The 17374-nt window shown below is 47.1% G+C and overlaps 1 protein-coding gene across 1 annotated transcript in view; it reads left to right on the top strand.

Annotated features, from left to right (window-relative positions):
- The window catches only part of SORCS3 (sortilin related VPS10 domain containing receptor 3), a 471405-nt gene that overhangs the window by 416450 nt on the left and 37581 nt on the right, over window positions 1-17374 (top strand). The window contains exons 16-19 of the mRNA XM_054036301.1: window positions 925-1058; window positions 5425-5538; window positions 7511-7682; window positions 16411-16597. Of these exons, the coding sequence (XP_053892276.1) occupies window positions 925-1058; window positions 5425-5538; window positions 7511-7682; window positions 16411-16597 (607 nt within the window). The remainder of the gene's footprint in view (window positions 1-924; window positions 1059-5424; window positions 5539-7510; window positions 7683-16410; window positions 16598-17374) is intronic.

Raw genomic sequence — 17374 nt, 5'->3', positions numbered from 1 at the left:
ACTTGGGAGAGATGGCTGGCTTGCTGCAGTTTCTGTATCTTTCTGCCTGAGCCTCATCTCCAGGAATAGCTTCCTTTAATTTAACTCTGTGCAGTCAGGCAGGATAATATCAAACAGGTAAAACATGATCTGTATAAAAAGTAATGCATATAACTCCCTTGTTCTTCATACCATGGGATCATCTTGGCAATCAGTAATCATGAGAAAGATAAGGAATGTAATTGTGCATTTTGGTTTCGGTTGGTTTGTTTTGGGTTTTTTTTTTGTTTTTGTTTTTTTTTTGGCTCATACAAATTATTTCAACCTAAGAGAAAAGACGATTGATGGTAATTCACCTAAACAATCTGTATCTGGTCGAACTTCCCGTCAAACTTCCTCCCGTAGTGCTTTAGAAAACCTAGGTATTAATCCCCTACACAGCGCTTGAAGAAAATGACCGAATGCTACAAGGCAGTAAGGGGTAGTGGGAAGAGGAGAAGTCAGGACTCCTGGGTTCTACTTTGAGCTTTGTCGCTGACTCTGTGCTTGACCTTAGACGATGCACTCGATAATGCATGACTTTTGCCATCTGCAAAACAGAAATAATCGTTCCGTTTCAATAACGGGCAAGGCACAAGGGGGCGGTTGGTGGGAGAGTTTGATGAAGTTAGTGTAGGGGGAGGTTTATGAAGCTGTAAATGGGAGTTAGGAACCTGGGAGACTTGATTTGAAGTTTGTACAGAGGAGGTTTTTAAAGGTGTAAATGGGAATTAAGCACTAGCCCCTCCTGACTTTCAAAGAGCGCTTAACTGCCCTTTGTGCCTTTGGAAATCATCCCCCAAGATGCTTTGATATCCTGCTGTATAGTAATAGTGGTTGGGCAAAGACTAGAAATCCTCCATGTTCTTCTCCTCTTTCTAATCTGCGATGATTCCGCTGCCGAAGGGTGAGCCTTGCGTCATGGGAGAGAGGAAGATCTATAAGAAACGCAAGCCTGGAGCCCAGTGTGCCCTGGGTCGAGACTACTCCAGAACCGTTGTATCAGAACCTTGTGTCTGTGCCGAATGGGACTTCGAGTGGTAAGTATTCTGGCTCATTAGAACGAGTGTTCCTGCTGCTGATGGTTCTGTGCCTGTTCCGAACCAGCTGGCTCGATGTATATGGAATTCCAAGGGTGGGCTGTACAGGGCTAAGGGACATTTTTTTTGCAGCTAATTCTAACGAAGGACTGCAAGAGTTGTACCTTGAAGGGAGAGCTTCCCCTCCAAAGGGTGCCCCTATAGGGAAGGAATTTCAGCCTCACTTGACTTCTGTAGCCTCTTGAGGCTGCATCGTGCAAAACAGGGCAATGATTTTCATTTTAGCCTGGGAAACTGTTATTGCTTTTCAGCAAGACTTTATTAAGAAATGTCACCAGCAAAAGCCAAATCGGCTTCTTTCACCCCCACCCCACCCCCATGCAGTGTGGGCCTGTCAGAAGTCACAGGCTGCTTTGCATAAATACTGATGTTTTGAGGTAATGGCATCGTAAATTCCAAACTGCTCTGAGGGTTTTTTTTAAAACCCTGATGTTGCTCTTACATTTGGGGAAAGTGTCTGTGTCTGGGATTTCTGCAGGAGGATGCTAAGGGGTGACTAACCACAGCTGATTCTCAAAAGGGTGGGGGTACACACAAGGTTTGGGGGGGCATGTACAAACACCCAGCAGTTCAGATGAATACCTGAACTACCTGCACCTCTTGGGCAGCTAAACTGGGCTGGGAATGCAACCAGAAGAGGTTGTCTTGGGAAGATGTTTTCATTTCCTGCTTCCATTTAAGTAGGCAGGACCAAATCCTTAGCTGGTGAAAATCCACCTCAATTCACTGATGACTTCTTAGGCTGGATTCCATTGCGGCCTCCTGCATGACATCTGTGGAGCTATGCCACCAGTATACAGTAGCTGAGGATCTGATCCACAGGTTTTTTTCAAGACTTCCTGATACAGCCTTGGCTGGGACCTGGACAAGCACCAGGTGCAACCAAAATGAGAAAAAACCGTGAAGAAAGATAGCTGCCTTTTTTCTGAATATCAGTGGTGGTTGGTCTGAGCAAAGGTTCAGGGACATCAGGTAGAATTTTTTTCATTTTTGCGGAACCCATTGTTCATTTATTCCTAACGCAGCAATGAAATCTCAGACCCTTCTGGATTATCCCAGGAGATGTGGCACATTTGGATGCTGGTCTCACCCTTAACGAGAAAAGCTAACATTTTGCAATAAGCACCGAACCTCCCTGCACCATTTACCCATACCACATCATTTGCTTCTGCCACTGTACTCAGCCTATCACTGATCTCCACAGATGCTTTTGTGTGTGTCTGGTTGGTTACTGCTTTGGAGCGTTCCTGCTTTCTCATTCCAGAGGTCAGCCTGGTGTAATTTTAAGGCTGAAGTGCAAAGCTACTCTAGTTTAATTGGCCTTAAAATGCAGTTGTACCTTGGAGAGTGACTGTAAAAATGGCACCTTCTTACTCAATAGACCCGCTTCCTGTATCTATTCAGTATCATTTCCACCTACCTTACACACTAAAATAAGATCTATAGCGGAGACAGCTGGATTAACCGTCAACAAAATCCTTAACTGGTTTCTGAGTGCTGAATCTTCATTAATAGCGATGCACGGGCCAGAAAGAACCAGCTGAAATTCCAATCCTAGGTTGAGTTTGCAGGGCTGACAGTTACGGGGGGGTGTGTGTGGGGGGGGAAACGAAGCAAAGAGTTTCAACAGTGACTAGTGATTGGGGCACCTCCATTTTGGATGCCCAACCGGAGATATTTTAAAGGGGCCTGGTTTTCATGGTTTTCACTTTCTGAAAAACATGACCCTTCCAGACATCTCAAGTTGGGCACCCAAAGTCACCAGTCCGTTTTGGAAATCTTGGCCAATCCATATTTTACATGTAAGCTGAAGAGATCTGCTTGGGAGTCATTGAGGGGCAAGACGCATGGAACTCCACCTTGTCCTTATGACCTAGTCACTATTCATGGCAAGACCACAGTTATAGATGAAAGCACATGGGTTCGCTAACCCTGTGTGAAGCATGGGGATAGATACAATGAGGACGTAGCTGTGGCTACGGACACTTGCAGACACACTCGGACATAATCATTTTAAAAATCAAACTCTTGCCTTGTGTAGAAGCAATGGAACTGAGAAGTGTTATTAAAATACGTGCTGGTATTTTTCCCCCCTGGTACTTTATTTACTCTGTCAAGAAAGGAAAGGCAGAGAAGCAGCTGGACTTGATTATTTCCCTAACTTATGGAAACCCTGGGGCTTGCAAGAGGGACGGTGGGCAGCATGTGAGATTTTAATATACAATTACCAGAAGTTAATGAACGAGCCCACAGCCTTTGGGGCATACAGCAATGTTGTCTTTAATTTTATTAAATATTTATGCAGCTCTTTTCTTCTTTTGGGCAAAGAACGGCTCCTCCTGAACATTTTTAATTACGCAGTCACTGCCAGGCATTCTTTGCTGTGCCAGGCTGACCCTCTGAGAATGATTAAATGGAACGTTGCGACAAAGAGCATTAGGGAATTTCTCAACCTTTTTATGCAGCTCGGAAATCTCTGTCCTCCAAAGAATACTGGCAACAGTGAGGCTGCACAGTGAATTCATCTTGCTGAAACCCTTCTCTGAAGCTTTCCGTTCAGACTCCGGCATGCTCGTGGATAAAACCAAGAGCATCGTAGGGCACGTGGAGCTTTCGTAACGTCTGTGGTTCCCATAGCGTTGGAGTTTGTTGGCTTGTTGTGAGATGAACTTCGTGATCATTTTTTTAATTCTTCCTCTTTATCTATAAATCCCCACGTTAGCTCCAGCTAGCCAAAGAGCGGGGCTCAGAGGATTTGATCCAAAGCCCACCAAAACTAATGAAAAAACTCCCGTTGACTTCTTTGCGCTTCTGATCAGCCTTGTGACTTCATCACGGGGAGGACAACTGGGTGTGAGCTGGGTGTGTTTCCATCCCCTAAAGGTTCAGGGAAGGATCGGTGCGCTGGATTCCTCTCCCCCTGAATGACAGTAAAGGTATGTCTGCACTGCAGCTGGGAGTGAGCTTCCCAGCCCAGGTAGACAGATTCACTGTAGCAGGGCTCAAGGTAGCATGGTAAAAATAGCAGTGTGGATGTGGCTGCTCTCAAGCCAGTCACCAGAGTTGAAGCTCGCCCGACCCCCCAGAGTCTGAGCTCTGGTGGTACGTTCCCAGCTGCAGGGAAGACATGCCTTCTATTGCGTAACCATTAGACTACTAGGGCAGTTCCACTGTTTGTTGTAAGTGTTCTTTTGGACAGGCATCAGTCATGTCCTTGTTTGCTTGTTAGCCCTGTCACTGTTCAGGCATGCTGTTCATCTGCTAATCATTCAAGATTGGCTCCTGGCACTTTGTGTTTTGTGCGACGCTTCCCTGTCGCGAATGTGGCGAGATCCCGGAACGTGGTTTGGTTCATGGAACCAAAGGAAATGCAAAAAATTAAGTGGATACAGGTTTAGTTAAGCTAGAAGTGAATCAGATTTTCTTCCTCTCTTGTCACCACATGGAACAAAAAATCTTCCAAAGTTCTGCAATGCTTGCTGGTCGGCAAAACTTTCTGGGGCTGCATTCTTCCCCATTCTGTAGCATAGCCCATCAAATGGGTCTCCCATCCTTCCAGTTTCAGTGTTCAATGCTGCTTAGCGTAGTGTTAGTCTCCCTAATTTGGGCACTCACTGGGGTCCCGTTCAGCAAAGCACTTAATCATGTGTTTAAATCCATTCCAATATTCTTAATGTCCAACAAAGTCAGTGGGGCTTAAGCGTGTGTGTTGCTGAATTTGGATGGACTTAAGCATGCATTTAAAGTTAAGCATCTATTTAAGAGCTTTGCTGAATCATTTACTCTGGTTTTACTTCGCCGTGAGTCAAGACTCCTTCTGATACCCTGGGAGTTTTGATCAAGAATGGACACAGTGAAATCCAAGTCCAGGTTTGGATACTTATTGATGGACTAGAAGGCAGGATGAGTAGAAAGAACAGCCCTTCTGTTTCCCCCATGGCTTGTCAAAACCCCTGCATTTTCTCTTCCACTATCGTCATTAAAAATAAAGCTTGATTTTTCAGGAAAAAGAAGTTAGCTCAAATTTCCCAGCCAGCTCTAGTAAATAGGTGATTCCCAAAGATTGTGGGTACCCATGGCACATAGAATCTTAGAACTTGTAGGGCTGGAAGGGACCTCAAGAGGTCATCTAGTCCATCCCAATGCACTAGGGCACAATTAACTAGACCTGGACCATCCTGGACAAGTGCTTGTCTGACCTGTTCTTAACCACCAATATTGGGGATTCCACAGCCTCTTTAGATAAACTGTTCCAGTGCTTAATTATTATGATCTGATGCTCCTCATTACCTTTCTGTTTCCATAGTGACTATGGCTATGAAAGGCACAGTAACAACCAGTGCATGCCAGCTTTCTGGTTCAACCCGTCCTCCTTGCCAAAAGACTGCAGTCTCGGCCAGAGCTACCTGAACAGCACTGGGTAAGTAAGTCCAGCTGGCTCTCGCTTTTGGTGACCTTGTGGTATTTACGGTAAGTCTGGCCCCATTAACGTTATCTCTACTCTGCCTGGCGGGTTTCCAGCCTTATTTGCGAGTTGCTTTTTTGCAGCCTCGTCTATATGGAATTGTGCCTCATTCCTCAGACACTGAGAGAAGTCCATTAACGTAAGTGACATGTAGATATTGCATTGCTCTCAAGTGATATATGATCCTGGGAGCCCACACTTCATGCCACCACTGCTGCAAAATTAAAGTACGAATCAAAATATCCATCTCAGCAGCTGCTGAACATGTAAATGGACACGCTCAGGGTATTTTCCGTGATTTTTCATATAATTTGTTTCTCTCTTACTGTTCTTATTTATAACAACTCTTTAGGAAGCTTGGATTTATGCTGTGCGTCCTTACCCAGTTTTTCCCGCCTTCACCCTGTGTATTTAGTAGTTTGTTATTGTAGGGTTCCCATAGCACTGGGTCTGCACATACTGGTTTGTTACTGTGACATTCCTCATATTCTTAAGCTGCATGTGCTTTGAGGGCTGACGCAGGGTGGCTCATGAGTACCAGGCTCTGCCCACTGGTTTCTTTTGATAGGGTGCCTCCGGAATGTTGGGCTCCAAACCCGGGTTTGTTTTGATAGGGTTACTCTGGAATGATGGGCTGGTGATGCTGGTTTGTTTTGGTAGGGTTGTTCCGGAACGTTGGGCTGCAGATGCTGGTTTGTTTTGGTAGAGTTGTTACAGAACACTGTACTGCAGACACTGGTTTGTTTTGGTAGGGTCGCTCCAGAACACTGGGCTGCAGAGGCTGGTTTGTTTTGGTAGGGTTGTTCTGGAACGCTGGGCTGCAGACGCTGGTTTGTTTTGGTAGGGTTGTTCCAGAACGTTGGGTTGCAGACGCTGGTTTGTTTTGGTAGGGTTGCTCCGGAACACTGGGCTGCAGAGGCTGGTTTGTTTTGGTAGGCTCACTCCAGATCACTGGGCTGCAGACGCTGGTTTGTTTTGGTAGGGTCACTCCGGAATAGTGGGCTGCAGGCACTGGTTTGTTTTGGTAGGGTCACTCCGGAACGTTGGGCTGCAGACGCTGGTTTGTTTTGGTAGGGTCACTCCCGAATAGTGGGCTGCAGACACTGGTTTGTCATTTTAACATTCTTTGTGTGCCTCAGAAGATGTCTACTTGGAGGTCTGCTGTAGGGTTGCTCATGAGTGCCATGCCCTGCTCACCAATTTGCTCACAAATGCTGGCTGTTTACTGAAGGGTTGCCAATGAAAGTTGGGCTACTCTAAGGCCGTGTTCACGGGCCTTAGGAAACCACTCCACGGTGAAAGATTGTCATTAAAGTGGTCTGGCTGCAGCCGGGGGAGCCCCTGACAGCAGGGCCGCACTGGAGTGGGGAAGAGCCGCTGAAATCCTGTTCACCTTCCCCAGTTCTGCGAGGCAATGACTAGGAGGGTTAATCTCCTGGAACAAGGCAACAACTTGCCAAGTGTCCTCACAGGCAGCTAATCTCTTTGCTTTGCTTCTGAATGGAGCCAAGAGAAACCTGCTCCTTGAATCATTTAAAACTGAGCTGGACAAAACTCCTGCCAAATCATTCAGGGTGCCTTGGAGCAGAATAGGAGCAGACACAGTGTAACGAAAGCATAATGAAATGCCAGAATGCAGGAGACAGGGAGACGGAACAGGGAGCTGAATGGGCCTTCTCCAGCTTTCAGAGTGGTATGTAGCGAATCGGCTCAACAATATGAAACTGTTCTCACCGGGGAAGCCAGGGTCCCCGGAGAAGGCTGGATTGTGATTTGATTGGCTTCTGCGGATTAATAAAGCCTTTGAGTTTCTTTGATTTGAGGGGAGCATGTGGGCTGTCAGCCTGGGGCAGCTCTTTGAAATGCATACGTTACAAAAATAAAACCAACTCTCCCGAGCCCCACCTGAATTGTCCATGTTTCGCAGGTATCGGAGGATTGTGTCTAACAATTGCACGGATGGGCTGCGGGAAAAATACGTGGCCAAAGCGGAGCAGTGCCCCGGCAAAGCCCCGCGTGGGCTGCATGTTCTCACCACCGACGGCAAGCTGCTTGCCCAGCAAGGGCACAACACCACCTTCATCATCCTTATGGAAGAGGTAGGTCTCTGGGCTTGTTGGACCACTGAAGTGCGGGCTGCCCCCTTCCTTTCATTTACTGGCTTCATTAGGAGAATGGCATTCAGGTGGCCAAACTTGAAGCCTTTCACAGAAGGTGGGTGGAATGACGAACGTCCCAATGCAGGGAGGGCTGCAAAGCTCTACTAGTTATCATGAAAAGGTGTCTGCTGGCTGGAGCAGCCTCGGGGCTGTCTAGCCCAAGCCTGTAGAAAGACACGCCAGGATAGGGCATAATCGTAGAGGAAGATTTTCAGACACACAAAGAGCGGTGAGATGCCCGAATCTCATTGGTTTTCAATGGGAATTGGGCTCCTTACTTCTGTACGCCTCTTTGAAAATCCAGCCATCATCTGTTTCAGGTGGGCATAGAAATCCAGCTGAGACCATTCCACTTCTCTTCCTTCTTCTGAAACACTAGCCCAGTTTGAGGTTAGTACAGATGGCACCAGACAATACTTCTGTCTGTCACGGTCATAAGGAAGTCCCAGGTCAGAGTGATGCTGGTACTCCCCTCCTAGACCCCTGCACTCTTGAGACAAGCCCTGAATAAGGAAGTATACCTCTGGCTAGCAGCTGTTCCCCTCTGATACTACAAGGAGTGATGATGGCCATGTATTGTATTGCGGTAGTGCCCAAGAGCCTTAGTCGTGGACCATAGTTCTAGGTGCTGGGCAATGGACAATGCTAGCTTAGGTCTCGCTACACAGTTCTGCAGCGGGTAGTGGATTCTGTGGCCAACCCCACATCCGCTGGATAAGGGCATTTCCCGGGGCCTTGACAGCAGTTGCAATAAAAGGACCTTTTGCCTGATGGCCTCCATTGAGGATCCTGGAGATATAATTGACCATGTTGCAAAAATCCCCGTTGTGGTTTCAACTACCTAGTTCCCTGTCTGATGGTCTCAGCTTAGAGGGCAATGGCTGAATGGAGCACAAGAGGTTCAGCTATTCTCTCTCCCGTAGAGGGGCTCCCTGGAGATCAGAGTTGAGGACGCAATGGAGAAATCTGTATCTGGGTGGGTTTCACTGCCACTGCTCATGATCTGTGGCCAAGTAAGAGGGGGCAGGGCCAGAGATCACTGCCCCGTAGCCAGTCCCCATCAGTAGAACAGCCCCTAAGGGGCTGGCCTTTGGGATCAGGAGAGCTTGATGTGCGACTTAGCACCACTTTCACCTCCCTCGTTCAGATGCACCCAGGGGGAGCTTGATGTGGCTGAAGATTATGCTCGAGCGATCCAGTCCCCAGGGCACTCAGAGTGGCATCTGGAACCACCATGTTGCCATGAGCCGCTGGCACATGATTTATCAGGATCTCTTGGAAATCACAGACCTTTGCTCTGATCCCCTTTGTCAACCTCCCAGGGATAATCGATTGCTGTGGCTTGCCCCCAATACCTCTCTGTATTCAGCAAGGAGGCCTTCGTTGGGGTGCGTTTGTCCAGAAAACTTCACCACCAGGCAGTGGATTGACACAAAGCCTTGACAGGTCACCGATTCATGGCACGCTCGCAGGACGATTTTTAAAGGCATGTGTAAGGACATTAGGCACCCAAATCCCACGGAAATGGTATTTGGGGGCCTAAATCCATCAGGCTTCTTTAAAAATTCCAGCTTGTCTCCATTTTGGACACTGCCATTTTGTGGATACCTTTAATAAAACATAATTTCCTAGTTAAAAATCTCCCGGCAGACATTGAATGCGCACGCAAGAAAGAAACATGGGCAATTATCAAATGCCTTCCCCATGTCACAATGACAGGGCAGATTGCGTAGATGGGATCAGAATATAAGTGTTAATCATCCTCGGTAAAAAGAAAGAGAGAATTTGAGAAATCAGGTTTACTTGGCGTTCTGTGTTCTGTTTGTTTATCTTTGTGCAGTTCACTCAGCTAAGACAAAAAAAAAATAGGTTGGTCAGCTTCACTGTCTGTTTCTGGTCTGTTTCAGTGGAGGTGTGTTTAGGTTTCCAAAGGACAGAGGGATGCTTTAATATTTTTAAAAGTGAAACTTTTGTCATTGATTTCTTTTAACCTAAATACCATGATTATGAATTATGTGCACTACAGTATCTTCTAAAGGCCCCAACCAAGATCAGGACCCATTGAGCCAGGCGCTGGACAAACACATAAAAAGAGACTACCCCAGCCCCAAAGTGTTCACAGTCTTCACAGAAAAGGCAGAGGAGGGATAGGAAGGGAAACAGTATTAGGGAAGTGAAATGATTTGCCCAAAGTCACTGGTTTAGTTGGGGATTGGCCCTGATTTAGTTGAGGGTTGGTCCTGCTTTGAGCAAGGGGTTGGACTAGATGACCTCTTGAGATCCCTTCCAACCCTGATATTCTATGATTCTATGGTGTCACTATGAGATCTGGGACCAGAAGCCATCTTCCCTGTCTCCCAGTTCAGTGCCCTAGCTATGGTATCATGCTGTCTTCTAATACTTTTCTAACCTGATGGTTTTTTTTAAGCATCCACATATTTTTCATTAAAAAAAATATAATGCAATGAAATGGTTCATTGTAACCAGTCTGCGATGACAGGGTCTCTTTGCATAGATTCATATTCCTCCTGCTTCTGCACAATGGGAATTTCTTGTCTACCTGGCTGATTCTTTTATCTGTTTAGATTTGACAAGGTATAAAGATTTGTAGAGACATTATTGAGTGGGAGTTCAGAAAAGAACAGACAATCTAAAAATTAGGACTCTAGTAGAAATTTATTAGGGAACTCGAGCGGAACAGCTGCAGACAAAGAATGATAAACAGACAGGAATAAGGTTGCAGGCAAGGTAGTTGAAGAGTTGTGTTGGCACAAGGTTTCAGGGATTGAAGGATCTGGTGAATAAACAGATAGGTTGGGTTAAGATATTGAAAAGGGATCAGATGATAACATTTTAGGCACAGGGCACTGGAGCTATCTATTGTTACTAGAGGTTGTCAAAATGTGTCCATTGAAACATTTTACTAATAAAAAATGGATTTTCAATTAAATGTAAATTTTTATGACAAAAATTCTGGTATGGAGAATTTTCCGTGGGAGTTTTTTTTTAGGTAAAATCAAAAAGTTTTAAACAAAAAAAATTCAGTTTTCGTGCTTTTTTGACACAAACCTGAAAACCGTAGGAAAAAAATTTCAGAGAAAACAAAGAAATTTTAATTTTCCTCAGCTCTGATTATTACAATACTTGAGGAAATATAGTAAAATCCCTGCTTCCCTCTAGTTTTCGTGCCAAAAGTACGTTTGACAGGGCTTTAAAAAATACTAATGCACCTGTGTGTGTGTGTGAGTGAGTGAGTGTGTGTGTGGTTGTGCATGTGTTAGTTATGTGCTTGGCTTCATAGTGTTATAACAGTGTGCCAGATCCTGAGATGGGATTAGTGTGTAGCTCCGTTCAAGTTGGTGGACAACGTAGGACGACGATCTGATCCAATGGCTCTGTGCTCAGTTACCAGTGACTTTTATTTTATCTATTTCTGGGTGTCCTGAACATGCTAGTATGAATGGCTGGACCTAAGCTCATCCATTAGGAGCTGAAGGTTGTGCCACATGTTCTTCCGAAAGATAATTTCCCCTAGATTTATGGTGGATCTTGGATTTGCTCCATGCATAGCGGGGTGTTAAAAGATCTCCATGCTGGTAATCCTACAATAAGCACATGGTGGTGGGTTTTATATATTGAAGGTATATATAGCTTTGTTCTGTTTTAATTAATGTAGTTCTGGATTGTGCAGTTAAGCAGTGGAGTAAGAAGGAATAAGAATACACTCTCACATGAGTTCCCTGGACCTAGGGTCCGGGCACACACAAATAAGCATAGGTCTGAGTCTCTTTATTGTTTTGCTGAAGTAGGTGGGAATGGAGTAAGTGAGCCCCTGGTTCCCCCTGCCACTCTGCGCCAGGGGGGAGCTCCGCCACTGAAATCAGCTCCCTAACATTGCAGCCTTCGCTCTGGTACTGCAAGGTGAGGACAAAGCCGCTCCACTGCAGGTTTTTATGGCTAGCGAACTGAAAAGACAAGAACAAGCCTGAGCAAATCTCAGGACGCTGCATATTTATTCCTAGATGGTAACAATATGTAAATCTAGAAAGGTATGGGTGGAAATCCTGGCCCAGTTGAAATCAGTGGGAGTTTGGTATTGATTTCAGCGAGGCCAAGATTTCATCCATTCGCTGCACCCTTGTGGGCTTCTGACAAATTGCCAGGGCAGCCGTGGGTTTGGAAAACTTTCCCAGCTGAGCTCCAATGGGGAAGAGCTGCCAAGGTATCTTATAGGTAACACCCATCTCCACCGGTTCCCGCTGCCCGTCAGCTGCCCCTTGCATTCCATTGACCGAGTTGCACGTGTTACGGCAGGCCATTACCACATTCCCACTGAGTTGTGTACAGGACCAAAGCTATAGAAAGTGCCTCTTGAATATATCTGGAGAGCAATGTTTTTATTCATTTGTAATGCCTCCACTTCATTTCCGCTTTAATTTATATTCATAAACCCATTGTACGTGGGGCCTTTCGATATTTCAAATACCAGTCCGCAGCTAAGGAAATGGGGAAAGGTGGATTAGCACTATCGCTGGCTCTGCATTAAAGAGCGAGGCCAGTAATTGGGTGGAAGGATCATCTGTTACTGTTTAGCTATTAGAAATCTGTTCCCTAATCTCCATATCAAAACCTTCTCTTTGTAGGAAGGAGAGGGGGGAAAAAACCAACAAACAAACCAAAAACCCGGCCACTAAGCAATGAGGAAAACAAAAAGAAAATGACATGGACGAGCATGGGACTCTAGAGATGGGTGATGGAGTTTTCACCCAGAGGTCACTAGGACTGAATCCAGACCAGCTCTGTTTTTTACCATATGTTCAGTGACCTCCCTATTAAATGAGTTTGTGGGCTCAGTGCAGGCCCTCAGAAATGTCCTGTAGCATTTAACGGGCCGTAGTGAATTCATAGATTCCCAGGTCAGAAGGGGACACTGCAATCATCTAGGTCAGAGGTGGGCAAACTATGGCCTGTGGGTCACATCCAACCCGCGGGACAATCCTGTCCAGCCCTTGAGCTCCCGCCCGTGGAGGCTAGCCGCCTGCTTTTCCCCTCCTCTCCCGCAGCCTCTGTGCACCGTGCAGCCAGAGCTCTGGGTGGCGGGGCTGGGAGCTCCTGCCGGGCAGCATGGCAGCGAGAGCCGCCGGCCTGCCCCAGTGCTCTAGACTGCGCGGTGGCGTGGCTGGCTTCCACCGGGCGATGTGGCTGCCAGTCCTGGTGATCTGAGTGGCATGGTAAGGGAGCAGGGAGCGGGAGGGTTGGATAAGGGGCAGGGGATCCTGGGAGGCAGTCAGGGGACAAGGTGCAGGGGGGATTGGATAGGCGTGGGAGTCCCGGGGGGCCTGTCAGGGAGCAGGGGTGTGGATAGGGGTCAGGGTTGTCAGGGGACAGGGAGTCGGGGGGGTTGGATAGGGGGTCGGGTTCTGGGGGGGCAGCTAGGGGTAGGGGGTCTCGGGAGGGGATGGGCAGGGGACAAGGAGCAGAGGGGTTGGATGGGTCGAGGGTTCTGAGGGGGGCAGTCAGGGGGCGGGAAGTGGGAGGGGGCGGATAGGGGGTGGGGGCCAGGCTGTCTGGGGAGGCACAGCCTTCCCTACCCAGCTCTCCATAGAGTTTTGGAACCCCGATATGGCCCTCAGGCCAAAAAGTTTGCCCACCCCTGATCTAGTCTGACCCGCTGTATAGTACAGGCCAGAGAACTTCCCCAGAATAATTCCTAGAGCTGAATCCAACCTTGATTCAAAACCTTCCTTTAGTAACCTTTCTATCCAATTTTTGAACTGTCCTGGAGAGTACAACAGAGCATTCTGTAGAGTGACCAGATGTCCCAATTTTATAGGGACAGTCCCAATTTTTGGGTCTTTTTCCTATATAGGCTCTTATTACCCCCCCATCCCGATTTTTCACATTTGCTGTCTGGTCACCCTAGCATTCTGCCCTTGCTAAAGAATTCTATAGGATGGTTAAAAAGCGTCTTATTCACCCTCTACTAACTCCTCTGGGTTTTATAGCACTCAGTTACATTTCTACAGAAGCCTGTTGGCTTCCTCCCTGTCAAATTCAATAGGACTTTTCCATGTTCCAAGAGAACAAAGGTGAAATGCGAGCCCCATTGAAGTCAACGATAAAACTCCCCTTTGACTTCAATGGGGCCAGGATTTCACTCAGGTGTTGTCCTCGCAAAAGCTACATGCATGCACAGCACCCTTGCTCTTAGTCCCAGCAGAGATGGAATGGTCCTGGCGGTTAAGTGATACAATCCCTATGGCTCAAGGCAGAGCTACATTGGCAGGGAAGACGCTAACACTGTCACTCTCTGTGCTGTGGAAGAGGAGATTCCACTCCCCAGCTATCAGTCCAGCTCTGACCGTCACTCCATAGAAGGACGTTGTAACGGTAGGGAAAGATTTGTCCCGGAGCCTGAGTGGTCATGCGGCTGTGTCATTGGCTTTGTCCACCTTTTGTCGTGTTTCCTAAGCCACTTTCCAGTTGATTGGCTGTGGCTTGTAAATTCAGGATGGCTTTTCATCTGGCCAGAAGGGCAGGCGGGCTGCTCCCTCTGCAGAGCTCTGCAGTGGATCAGGGGGAGAGAGGGGGTGTTAGGGATCAAACCTTTTTTGGTGGATGAGGACTAGGGAACTGGCTGTCTCCCTGATTCTCTGCTCCAGACTCAGTGCAGGTTAGCGCATCCTGACAGCTGCTCTAGTTTGCTTCAGGTAGTTATGGTCTCCAAAGGACCACTATCACCTCCAGCCAATGCTCCTCTCTGCCCCCAATGCACCCTGAGGGCTGCAGGGAGGGAGCCAGCCCTCTCAGCTTTAAGCCTGTTGGGGATGCTATCACCCTGGGGGGCATACCAAGCAGGGAAATATGTTCCATTCGTGCCACGTGACCTGCGCAGAGAGAGCAGACCAGAGCAGAGAATCTACCCCTAAATCTGGTTATTATTGTGGGAAGCTATCCCTGTTTTGCACAGCAAATGCAAAACGGTGCTTTTAATCACCTGGCCTCTTTGGGGTTTAATGCAGCCCTGCGAGTATGGTAGTTTATTCCAGTGAAGTCCGAGGGAGGGAGGCGGGTTGGAGAAGCATTAACTGGGTCTGAACTGCATGGTAGTTTCCCTCCACTAATTAGACCAGCATGTAGTGGATCTACATCATTAGCCTTGATCCTGACCCTGCACGTTATAGCACGTGGGAGTTTTGCTGTTGACTTGCGTGGGAGCAGGCTGTTCACAGCAGCTCACGAAAGCAAGTTAAACTCAGGAGCAGTGGTTGGTCTTGAGCTGGAATCTCTCTCCTCTCTCTGAATAGCTATAGAGGTAGAATCTGTTTGATTTCTGGACTGGAGCATCCCAAGGATGTACTCAAACATTCTCTCTCTTTTACCGACTTTCCCAATCCAAACTGGATGCGATTGGAATCCTTATCACCTTAAAGAAAGGATTTGGGCCGTAAGTGCTTATCTGCACAGAGAGCTACACAGATTTAATGTAAGCGGTGATTTTAAACTGACTTAGTTAAATGGGTGAAGAGCGCCATGTGGACGCTTTTATTTTGGTTTAAAGCAGGCTTATTTTGATTTAACCGATTGGAAACAAATTTAAAAATAAACCACTTTGGGGTCTGTCTTCACTGCAGTTAACTCGGGCGCTTACCTGGTGTTTTAGCCCAAACCTCCCTACCATCCACACAGCAAAACCTTTGACCTGGGTTTGTAGGTGCTCCAATTTCAGGCTAGCTCACGCAATTAAGGGCATAGGTTAGATCTCGGGCCCTGGTTTAACTGAGGCTGGAACCTGTCCACTTTGCAGCGAGGATGCCAGCTAGTGTCACTCAAGCGCTGACAGTCCTCCAATGCCCTCCCCACAATTCCCCCCAAAGGGCAGACAACTTCTCCCACAATTGACACAGTTGACTGGGAAAGAATCCTAGAGTATCTCAGCACAAAGAACCATGGGATATGCCTCCCCAGACCCACCCGGGCGAGTGTAGAAACAGTGAGGATGCAGTAACATGGGAAGGGCTTTGCTGTGACCGCACTCATGCCTGGGTTAAGATAAGCTGGCTTCTCAGAGCCAGGTGCTGATCACCTGGGTTAGCTGTTCAGGGACAGCATACCCCCTGAGACCAAACTAACAGTTTAACTGAACTGGTTTAAAACCTGATTTAAACGAAACCATTGCAGCTGCTGCAAGTAGAGAAGGCCTAAGACTCTGGGATTTCTTGTCTGCTGTTCACTCATTTGTACTCCCCCCTCTTCTTGTATGAAGTGCACTCCAGCAGCACCTGGAAGGCGCTCCTAGCTAATCCTTCAGCAGAGACGTAACCTGCCATCTACGCACCTCAACTGCCCCCAATATAGACACATATCAGGTGCCCCGTAAGCAGCACTGTAGTGGCGTTCTGCACCCTTGAACCACTGGATCAGGAGTGGGAGGATAACATCTGCTCACACCTCTTAATGCCCAGGTTGTTCTGGGCATTGCTGATATGTAACAGATCCGGAGCTGGCTCTGGCTGTGTCTGGGGGCATTGCAGCATTTGGCAGAGATCGTTTTGCCACGTGCCGGGGTTGTCTTCGCATTAACAAAGTGAAGCTGAGCAGCGGGATGGAGTGTAACATCAATCCCCCTTCTCAGCCAATGTCCTAACCGCAGTGCTCTCTGTTGCAGGGCGATCTCCAGAGGACAAACATCCAGCTGGATTTCGGAGACGGTATTGCCATGTCCTATGCTAATTTCAGCCCCATAGAGGAGGGCATCAGGCATGTGTATAAGAGCGCTGGGATCTTTCAGGTGACGGCCTACGCGGAAAACAGCCTGGGCTCCGACACTGCTGTCCTCTTCCTGCACGTGGTCTGTAAGTAGATGTCGGCGCTAAACTCTAGTTATGAAATTCTGGCTTCATTGAGGCCAATGGAAAAACTCCCATTTACTTCAGTGAGGCCAGTCACCCTAGGAAATGTCTCATCCCGGCCTGTATACATGGCTCAGAGCTCATGCATTCCCAGCCCTTTAAGTAGCATCCTGACCTGCAGGGTGAATTTCACTGCGTTCTTGTAAAAGAAGATGTTCCTTTCACACATGCAATGAGGGATTTAAAAGGGCCAGCTCTGTATGCAGGGGATAGATGAACATACTTCAGACCACATGAATCAATCCCTCAAAACACAGCTCAAACCTTTCCTTAGGGTTTGAAAAACTTCAGGTAGTTTTAGCTACTGTTTGTGATTATATTTCATTCTCATGTGCTGCCGCACTTTGTGGTTCTGGATAGCTCTGAAAAAGAGAAAACACCACAAGATTGGTTTATTCCATCAGTACCTCCAACGTAGCAGAAAATGCTACATAGCTCCCAAGTGAACCTGGTCTCACCAATCTTCCCATCAGTTTCTAGACCAAAGAAATGTGGACAGGCTTCTGGAGGAGCAATATAAATGCCCAGAAACACACATTGCCTTGGCTTGGCTTATTGCTGTTATGAAACAGATCCATAAAAATACACTGCAAGAAAAAATGAAATAATGTTACTACCTCTCATGACTTTATTGCAAATCTCATAATTAGAGCTGGTTGGAAATTTTCCATCAGAATGATTTTTCGACAGAAAATGTGGTTTCCACAAACTCAAAATGTT

Source organism: Malaclemys terrapin, chromosome 7 (genome assembly GCF_027887155.1).
Source record: "Malaclemys terrapin pileata isolate rMalTer1 chromosome 7, rMalTer1.hap1, whole genome shotgun sequence".
In the NCBI taxonomy this organism is placed as follows: domain Eukaryota; kingdom Metazoa; phylum Chordata; order Testudines; family Emydidae; genus Malaclemys; species Malaclemys terrapin.
The sequence above is the reverse complement of the archived record's forward strand: the minus strand, read 5'-3'. Positions and strand labels throughout refer to the sequence as shown.